This window comes from Myotis nattereri (genome assembly GCF_964212035.1).
Source record: "Myotis nattereri genome assembly, chromosome: 6".
NCBI classification, from domain to species: domain Eukaryota; kingdom Metazoa; phylum Chordata; class Mammalia; order Chiroptera; family Vespertilionidae; genus Myotis; species Myotis nattereri.
The window spans coordinates 36,862,381-36,872,957 of record NC_138081.1 but is presented as its reverse complement, the minus strand read 5'-3'; the positions used below and the strand labels follow the sequence as shown (position 1 = coordinate 36,872,957).

General features: G+C 38.5%; 1 protein-coding gene across 1 annotated transcript in view; it reads right to left on the bottom strand.

The window, feature by feature from the left end:
- Positions 1 to 1,604: 1,604 nt before the first annotated feature.
- CD109 (CD109 molecule) overlaps positions 1,605 to 10,577 on the bottom strand; it is a 122,314-nt gene continuing 113,341 nt past the window's right edge. The window contains exons 30-33 of the mRNA XM_081094514.1: positions 7,781 to 7,923; positions 5,472 to 5,619; positions 3,645 to 3,747; positions 1,605 to 2,079 (exon numbers count right to left, since the gene is read on the bottom strand). Of these exons, the coding sequence (XP_080950640.1) occupies positions 1,913 to 2,079; positions 3,645 to 3,747; positions 5,472 to 5,619; positions 7,781 to 7,923 (561 nt within the window). The 3' untranslated portion in view covers positions 1,605 to 1,912. The remainder of the gene's footprint in view (positions 2,080 to 3,644; positions 3,748 to 5,471; positions 5,620 to 7,780; positions 7,924 to 10,577) is intronic.

The window sequence follows — 10,577 nt, the reverse complement described above, 5'->3', positions numbered from 1 at the left end:
TAAAATTCATTTTAAAAGATATATTTGCATCCTTTATTTTTGACAGCTTTATTTGTAAACAGTTGAAAATATTGTAATGCAGACTCTCTGGAGCCCATGGCAATTATTTTTCCCAGGTCCGCTTGAGAGGTATGCCACGGACGTAAGGAGTAATATGAAAACATTTCTTAGATTTAGTAAAAGTTCTTTCATTTATTTTTTATATAGCTAATATATTTTAATATATTTAGAAGGGGAAATAGGAAAAAAGAAGGAAAGGGAAGACAGAGGGAGGAGAGAAAAGAGAAAGAATAGGAAAGGAATTCTTTAAAGATTTCACCCAGATAAATGAATATTATGACCCAGGTGCTCACAATTCAGGAAACTTTTTAAGCATTCGCAGCAAGTATCAGATGGCCCCAGATGGCCCACAGTGTGGTGCTCAGACGCTGGAGCCTAGAAGCGCTTCGGCAGGTCCCCGGCAATGCCCTACATACTTCACTTCAGCCATCACGTCACGACTCTGGTCCCTGGCAAACCTCAGCTGCTTTTGCAGACCAGAGAAGTCACTCTGCCATGACTTACTGAAGATTTTGTCATAGCCCTGGCTTATCACACCCTATTCCTAACAAAACGTGCGCCTCCTGGCCTAGGGCCTTCTAGTCTAAATCACGTAAGGCAAGTATTGCAACGCGCTCCAACCCTCCCCCTGAAACAGAGCCAGCGTGTGGGCTGAGGACATGAGAAGAACAGCATACCCAGGACCCTTTCGGGTAGTTTTCTGTAAACACCTCAACCGCTGCCCCCACCAGCGAAGCACGGGAAAACACATTCCCTTTCCCGTTCTTCTCTCCAGAAGAAAAGTAGAGGAAGAGTAAAGGTATGTGGTATATGATTACATTTGGAGTGGAAAAACCACATTTTGATTTTAAAAAATTCACCATCGACATTGGAAAAAGGGGGATGTGATATGCAATGGGAAAGGAGGTACAGAGACCACGGCGGTGGGCTGGGCTGGGCTGGGGAGCAGTGTTAAGGTGGATGTGGGAAGGGGACAGAACACGCTCCTCCTTCTGGCTGTTTTCTCCCAGTTCTCAGGGAATTCGTCTTTAACACTAAAAACTAATATGACCGAAGCTACTTTAAAAGGGAGTCAGAGCTGCCATCCCAAAGGAGCTGCCTTGCAAGCCTGATGCCTCACACCTTCGGGAGGTTAACACGGGGCCAAATAACCTACAGTGGCACTGTGTCTGCAAGGACAGCCAGCAAGCAGCTGTTGTGACTACCACACTGATGGCTACGGGGCTGAAAATGAAGCACATCGCTCAGAATGAAACATCGCTAGGTTAGCTCATCTGCACCAATAGGAGCATCTTCCTTCTAATGATGTCATTGCTTTCCCTCCCTTTCTCATAAATCCCCCTTGTTTTTGTCTCCTAACCCGAACACTATCTGGGCTTCTGCCTGAATCAGTGCTTTCCGAGTAATGATTCCTTTTTATCTCAAATAAATCCTGATGCCTCTAGCCTTGGCCTTTTATTTTTTAGGTTATCAATACTAAAGGAAAGACTGATGTTTAACAAGTCTGAAGAACCTCATTTCCTCTGGAAAATGAAAAGAAGAATGGATCTAAAATAACACATTTATTCTGGAGAAAACAACACCTCCTCCAAAATCCTGAAATATTTTAAAGAGGGGAAAAATAAAGATATACAGCTGCAATAATTCGACATTTTGTTGCACACGGAAGTCAGGTGAAGAAATCTATGCAGCCATACATACTAGGACCTGTGGTACAGCATCCCCCTCAACCCCACAAAAAGAAGGGAAAAAAATTGTTTTTCAAAATAGTCAGAAGCAACATTGGATTATGAACATAAGACAATCACGTGTGACTCTGGAAATGGGTCCCACAGAGCCCTTAAAAAGTAAGTCACAGCCACCGCTGCAAAGAGAACAGAAGCATGAAACAGAAAACAAGAACAACTGGGGAGTGATGGAGGGCGGCCGGCGCGCCGCTCTCGCTCTCGTAGGGGCAGCTGCAGAGGTCACAGGAGGACAGCTTCACTTTGGAGTTGTAACTTCTCACCGCGCGTCTCCCTGTTCAAAGAGGAGGACATCAGTTTACACGTCGCCCTTGTTTAGAAACGTTTGCTTTGCCAAAGCTTAAAAGCATTTCAGTGCACTTTCCTGAGTTTTCCATTCTCCATACAATTTTATTCTTCTTTTCAAGAAACAAGTGAAATGCTCCAGAGGGGCCCACACTGCTAACCAAATCCAAGTGGGAAACAGCGCTTTCGGTCCAATCTGTGCACCACCCACAGCTGCCGGCATGAACAGAGAAAACGGGCTGCAGCTGCCTGCTTTGGGGCAAGCCCACCCTGGGGCCTCATGGAACGGGAAAGACCTTTAGTGAAGGGTTGTTTCACTGCCTCCAGCGTTTCTTTTAGAGCGATATTGTCTGTGCATTCGAGAAAAAGTTCTGATCATGAGAACTACTGAAAAGAGATACTTACATTGTATGTTAACTATAATTGAAAAATAAATTAATTTTTTTAAAAAACAGAAAGAAGATATTTACAAAGGGCTTTATTTAAAAGTACAAAAATATGAAGAAAATGCAATGCCTTGTTTCAATGCTTTAAAACGGTGATTTTCCAACCGGTGTGTCGCAAGAATTTTTAAAACATGCAATACCTCTCGATTGAGTCAGGGGCACTGACCTCCTTTCCCTTAGATTGCCAAGTAAAAAAAGGACAACAGTCAATACAACCATAGCTGTCCAATGTGAATGAATCAAAATTATAACTATTTTTTTTGTCAGGTCAGCAAAAATTATATTTTTGGGGGGTACAGCAGAATTTTAGTAATTAGTTTATGTGTGCCATGAGATGAAAAGGATTAAAAATTGCTGCTTTAAAACACGGAGAACATAATCTTCTAAAAAGTACTCAGCTTTGGTAAATTTTATAGGATAAGCTAATATGAAACAAACTATATAAAGCACTTATAACACTCTAATGAACTCATTATAAAACAAATTACTTTAATTTTTACAATTTTCAAAAATATTCTATCTTCAGATTTCTTCCTATTTAATTTTTTTTAATGTTATAAATATGTTTTCTAACTTTAGGATTTTCAAAAATGAGATGGTAGGCTTTTAAAACTCTGCTCTTTCCCACATGTTCATTTAAAAATGTGCCTCTCATAAATAAGTTGTTTTCCACACACAAAAGTAAATTTACATTGACTGAACCTCTTTGGTTTCTTAAAGGTTGAAAATGTTCTCCATAAGACCTAAGGAACATCACTTGGGAAATTCTGCAGCGAGGTCAAATAACAAAGTTGGATAATTAGGTACTATCCTCACGTCTCCACAGCATATCCGGCCCTTCTGACAGAAACACGGTTCAACATCAGTGGTTCCCCAACATGTCCCCCAAGGACCTTGTAAATGATCAGTTGTCTTCATTTAAATGAAAAGCTTACCTCCTGCTCCCCTACCTCCTACACTTCCCCTAACAATACCCCCCACCACAAAACCAATCCAGTGGGTGACCACTTTGAATAAATGCATTAGTGAGTGAGTGAATGAATGAAGGGATGGATGGGTGGATGCCTAGCTTAACTCCTAAAGTAACAGGAAGTCAGAACTCACTTACTTGGTTCATAGTAATCCACTATGGACACAGAAGCATCTTGTGCATTTGAAACTTTAAAGTTTCTCACAGCAGGGATATCAACACAGAATTGGGTTTCATTTACCTTGAAAAATACAAAAGACTTTTAAGAAGATGGCAGACTATGTGTTCATAAAAAAGTAAAAGATATTTCTTTTTCTTATCATTTTAGGAGACAGATACAGAAACTAACATTTAGGGAGCACTTCTACATGCCCGGTACTGTGGTAAGCACTTTATATAAATTACCTCATTTAACCGTAAACTACCCTTACAGGACAGGTATTGTTCTTACTTCCATTTTACTGACAGGGAGAGATACTGAGTGGTCAAGCAGCAATCCCAAGGACAAAAGCTCTGAGGCCCTGCTGCCTCACCCAGACCCCCTGCCTCGGGCAGTGCACCCACAGCAGTTCCTGCTAATAGCTCTCAGCAGCCCCTTATCTGGAGAAAGGCCCTCAGCTCACAGGAGCCACTTCTCCCAGTGAGTGAGGTAACCCTGGGGTGGACGGGTACACCGGGGAGGCGGGAGCACCCCACAGCCAGTGACTGATAGGAAGTACAAAAGGCCAGCCTCCTGGCTTCTAAGAGGGGCAGCTTATGCCAAGCTGGCAAACAAAACTGGTTACGGAATCCAAAATTGACAAATGCCTTCAAACATTCCATCATATACCAATTAGCAGTAAATAAAAATTCAAATTAATCTGTCAAAACATAATGGACACTCAAATTAAAATAACTCTATTAACAAGAACATCTCGGGTATAGGACAACCTTCAAAACCAATTATGTTATTAAATAAAAACTCTAAATTTGTTCTTCAAGTTCTAAATCAGGCCTGTGGCTTTCAAGCAGTTATTTAGTATAAGAAAATTCCTGAACAGCAAAAGAATCCTAGAGACCCTGAATTAATTTTAACAGGTTTTTAACCAGAGTGACTTTTGAAGTCTTAAAACAATGAGAACATTCAAGAACTAGCTTTTTAAAAGTAGATATATTGCTAAAGCAATATATTTCTGATTCATATTTGGCAAAACTGGAATTAAAAAAAAATACATAGTCCCCCCATGTAACATGAAATCCTAAAACACTTAGAACTCAATTTCAATTCAACCTATGAATTTCATATGGATGTTAGAAAAAAGAATAAACTTACAGACCAGCGGTTTTGAGACATAAGTAGAGTCTTGAATTCTTCACTTACATTATTCTCACATATTTTATGCACCTTATTCTTGAACCAACAATTTTCATACAGCAATGGGAAGTATGTATGAAAATTATGTAATAATTACATATAAAGACCAAACTTCTGAAAATATTCTGCTATGATGTAAGCACCTGACATCAATGAAGGAATATTAACCCACTTTGGGATTTATTTAAAGCTTCATAAAAGCATTTTAAAACATGTAATTAAAGCTTTCATCATCAGCATTTAAACGAATATGTTTAGCAATTCCCTGAGGTGAGGGAGGGGTTCTCAAAGTGAGATCTGGACTTGATTTTTAAAATTCTAATGTGGCAGTTTCTATATATTTATTTTACATCTGGCATGAAATAATGATTTGGTTATCAAGACTTTCACCGGGGTCATCATTAATAGCAATGCTCTTTAATAAAACTAATTCTATAATGATGTCTTTTTAATAAGAACAAATATAAGGTTGCTGTGTTAAAGTCACTCAGGGACACAAAATGCTGAAATAACAACTTAAAGAAAACATGCGTAAAGTAAGGGAGACTTTGAACACAAGACATGGAGGCTCTGTCAGTGGTCACCATGATGAAACGGGTTTCACTACTTACAGAATCCAAGTATAGGTTGAGTTTCCCCTGATCGCTCTCCACTTTCTTCACTGTCTCGCTCAGAGGAATTGCATCTGACGGCACAGTGAAACCGCTGAGCAGGTTCACCTCCATGAGGGCCATGCCACTTCTTTCTGTGCCCAGAAACCTACATCGAAAGGAAGGGATGGAAGAAAAACCAAAAGCTGCTGGCAAACTATCTTCATAGAAAAGTTAAAACTGCCAAGTGTCATTTCAAATATTACTATATCATTCCAATAAAAATCACTGCAGAAAACTGTAAAACAGGTCATCCTTTCCTTCCAGGTGTGAACGCCTTATCACTTCCAACCACAGGAGGAATAATGGTAGAAAATGTGTGCACTTCGCAGACAGTGCGAAATGCCTGCCATGCAACAGGCCTGAGTAGGTTGTGACAGGTACAACCTAGGTGCCCGTTCAGCAGGCAACTCTGTTTTTGAGTGGTGACTCCAAACTGAATTGCATTTTCTCAAAAGCTGACAGCCCGAAAGGTTCCCGCAGGAAGCCAGGACTGACACAGAGGCATCGTTTACCACCACTTTGCAGCAGAGCTAGGCCAAGTCTTTAGCAACCTTGCCTTCATCTGGTTTTACGTCCTTCCCTTTGTTCTCCCGCAGACTTGGAGCACATTTTGTGTTTTCTTTGGCCACCTGGAGACAGGGACCAGCCTCGGAAAGTTTTATCACACCTCCTCGTTCCCTCACACTGCTGTACACAATGTCAGCATCAAAGCACCTGGGCACCAACAACATTTTGTCTCCTTTAAAGTAAATATTTTTCTAAAATAAAGAGCTGGCAAGAGCTTTCTGTTTAGAGCAGAAGGAGCCCAGTGTGGTTACGGGAAGGAGTGTGTCTCCAACATGAAAGGATCATAGCATTGTTAAGTGAATTCCTGGTGTCCTTTCCCGCAGCAAACCCCAGCACGGCTGGCAGAAAATCTTGCTTTTTAGAGCAACGAACTGATGACCGATGGAAAAGCCATACAGTACAACTGCTGACTGCAGCTGGCTCAGCAATCCCAACTGTAAAGTCTCTTGATTCAAGAACTTTCTGCCTGGCCAGTGTGGCTCAGTGGTTGAGCAGTGGCCAATGAATTAGGAGGTTACTGGTTCGATTCTTGGTCAAGGCACATGCCCAGGTCATGGGCTTGATCCCCAGTAGGGGGCAGGCAGGAGGCAGCCAGTCGATTTTTCTCTCATCATTGGTGCTTCTCTCTCTCTCTCTCTCTCTCTCTCTCTCTCTCTCTCTCTCTCTCTCCCTCCCTCCCTCCCTCTCCCTTCCTCTCTGAAATCCATAAACAATGCTTTTTAAAAAAAGAACTTTCTAAAGAAGCTGCTCTCAAACTTGTGTGTGTGTTAGAATGAGCAGAAAGCTGAGGACCACAACTTCACAGACTCGCTCCACTATGCTTTGAGTGGAGCCTTTTTTCCTTATGATTTAACAAGATCCTCAGATGCACTGGATACAAACCAAATTTACAAACACCTTACACGTACTCCCAGAAGCTATACGTGCCTAATTATCCACGGTGAGACCTTCTAAATTGGAATATTTTCACTATCTAAAAAAAGAAAATGAAACTATTCTCTTCATTGAACTTGCCTGCTCTTATGAAATTTTGAGTTAAAAATATAACATTCACCCTAACTGGTTTGGTTCAGTGAATAGAGTGTCGGCCTTTGGACCAAAGGGTCTTGGGCTTCATTCCGGTCAAGGACACGTACCTTGGTTGCAGGCTCCTCCCTGACCCAGACCCTGGTCAGGTCTCGTGCAGGAGGCAACCAATCGATACATTTTCTCTCATGTCAATGTTTCTCCCTGTCTTTCCCTCTCTCTCCATTCTCCCTAAAAATCAATGAAAAAATATCCTCAGGTGAGGATTAACAAATAAAATTTTTTAAAAAATAACACTGAATACTAAATACGAACCTGGAATAATTGCTTAACATAAAAATGACTAACAACCAGAAATAACCAATTTAGGTGTATTAAATGTGATTGGTTAATTTCCAGTTTTCATCAATTAGACCTGAGTTTTAGTAAATTTTTCAATGCAAAGTTCTTATAAGTACAAAGAAAACTTGTAAATAATGTTAGACACATTGAGAAATGCTTAAATATTATTAGCAGTTCACACATTTCTAGTTGAAGTCTAAAGTATAATGCATAACAAATCTTTGTTCAATGTAACTCCTTCTGTATTGATATAGTTAGATATACATAAATAATTAAATCTTCAAATCTTTTCTTTTGTAAAGGGGAAAGAGGAGAGTTAAACAGATACCAACCTTGTGCATACATTCAAATTCAAATGATTGATATCATCTTCATTATCTTTTACAGCAACAGCTAAGTCAAAGACTTCTTGACTTTGGATTGATTTTTGGTTTTTGGAAGACTCTGAATCTTTCACATTATAAAAAACATTTAGCTGCAAAAATAACAAATTAGCATTAATAACAAATTAGCAATAAATTGTTAGCAATAAATTACCATCATTATGTTTTCTAAATGTTAGGTAATGATTATCAACTACATTCACAAACTCCAACCTAGAAAAAAATTAGTTTTACTAGCTAACAAAGTATCATTAATAACAAACATTGTTATGAAAGTTTATAAGTAATGATTTTTAAAACTGAGAAAAGTTTGCTAACATTCCAAAACAAGTGTCATAGATTATCATGAATGATAGTCATGTGTATTGTTTTCTTCCAAAGAATGTAAAACATTCCCTATCGGGAAAAAGTGAAACTACTGCCAACTTTCTTTCTTTATTATTATTTTTTCTTAATCCTCACTTTAGGGTATTTTTCCCCTTGAGTTTCAGAGAGTGAAAAGGGTTGGGGGAGGAGAGAGAGAAACATCTATTGCCAACTTTCTTAAGAGTGTCCACTAATTTCTAAACTCTGCTGCCCAACTGAAGTCATCTTTCACACACTGGAACCGTAGAAACTCTAAGATAAAACAAAGCTAAAACATCTAAGAGCCTTGATGGGACAGAAACCTATTCAACTGCTCAGGATTCTTTTTTTATCATATATCTTTCAGAGATGATAAAATAAATAACGGTTTTCAAGTCAACTGGGTCTTTTCCATCATTTCCATACTCTGCGTCCACCAATAATGTGAGGTGCTGTGTGGACACTGGGGAGTGTGAGAACGAGTGTTTTACTCAAATGAATCCTAAGATCAGAAGCTTGGGGAAATTTTCTAGGCCTGCCTCATGCCACGTTGAACTGGAATCTAAATTTTTTACCTCTTCCACATTTTTTGATCCAAGGTTCATAAGCCTTCCTATTGCTATGTAAGTTGTATTTTTTTTCTGCTTTATACTTAAATCACACACACAGAGAACTAAACCTCTAATTCCCATTGTGGATTTACATACTATTAAAAATCCTTTCTCTGAGCCTTCATCTTTTAAACCCAAGATTTCCAACTTTTCATTCTGCCACTCCTAGCTCAAATCCTTCATCCCCTTGATCATTCTTGTTTTCTCACCCTGGAAATTCTCCAACTCTTTCTTTAACTACAACTAAAATTATATGGAGTATTTTTGGAGCAGTTGAAGGAATGGTTTCATAAATTTGGAGAGATGATCGCTATTACTTTCATCATCCCTCTTCCAGTGGCATGCAGTTGTCCTTTAAGAACCAATACCATCAGGACACAAACAAGGACTATTAAATTTGTCCTCTGGGACATAAGTAATGTCATCTATAACTAAGTATTAGGGTTTATGTTTGGCCCACAATAAAGTTCAACTGCTCACTCAGAGAACTTCAAAAGATCTTGCAGCTTATTTCCAACAGCTTAGCATTTTATTGCTCAAAAGAAGTTAACATTCACTGTAAACCTGAGTTTTCTTTGCCATTCTTTTTCCAGGGCCCTTAGAAAAATATCAACTAGAGGAAATCTCAAGATTTATTCCAGCGTGACCTTCTTTCTGCAATGTTTTTCTCCATCATGCGCAGGGCCTTTTAGTCCCTGCCTTTTGTTTTCTGCACGTTGATAAACACATAAGACTGATGAATATTCTGACCAGTAGGTGCCATATTTACCGCTCTGCCCTTCAAACCTCAAGTAAAAATCACTTGGCTTAAGGAATCTGTGTATATTTGGTTTATCGAGAATGAGTGCCAACCAATTTGGTGACTAAAGTATACTTACATAATTTTCCAATTGTATCTAAAATATCCTGTGTATTTACTTTCAGATTTACTGTTTGCATTGAAAGATGGTTTAGGAATGAGAATTTTCACCCGGTCTTTGTTAGTAAAGACCAATACAAACTCTTCGCTCTTTTTTCTTTCAATCTTTTTCATTGAATACCATTCCTTTTAACTGTGATCATTTTTCCTTGATTTTTAAAAAACATTCACTTGTTCTGAGTATCAGAAAAATTAATCTGAGAATTATTTGGAAGTTCCCAAATTATACCTAAGCTTCTGCCTTACTTAGCAAGTGTTTCTGCTTTCTTGTCTAGAACTGTCCTGGTGTTTTAAAAAAGTCCATTTTCTGTATAATAGCCTTTTTTTTTTTTTTTACTTTCTTAGTAAATCTTTCAGGGTTTGTTTGGTTTGTTTTTTCTAATCAAGCACATAATCATTGTTGGTCCTATCACATATTATATTGGGTTTCTAATGAAATGATTTTTAGTTCCTATGATTTTCATGTATTATTTAGTATAATAATTATTTCATCCTATATTTCATCCTGTAGTTTTCATGCTACTTTCATTTTATTCTAATCCCTATTGCATGATAAAAGGTAGATTTCTTTGGATTTTCTTCCTGTACCAGAACATTAAGCATATCATGCTCTAGTACAGGACACATTTCCTATCTTTAGGTCAATTACTTGTAATGCCATGTTGACCTTTATATTGTTTGATGAATATTAAGTTGTAAGTAAAATGCATATTTATTTATCAAGTCATAGCATTAAAATTCAGAGCTCTATTTTCATAAAATAATGTGGGAGTTCCCAACAATTCACAGGAATAGTGTTGGAGGATTTTCGTCCTCACTTCAAGCTGTATATAATAACCAAGAAATATTTATCCAATAGATTATCAGTCCA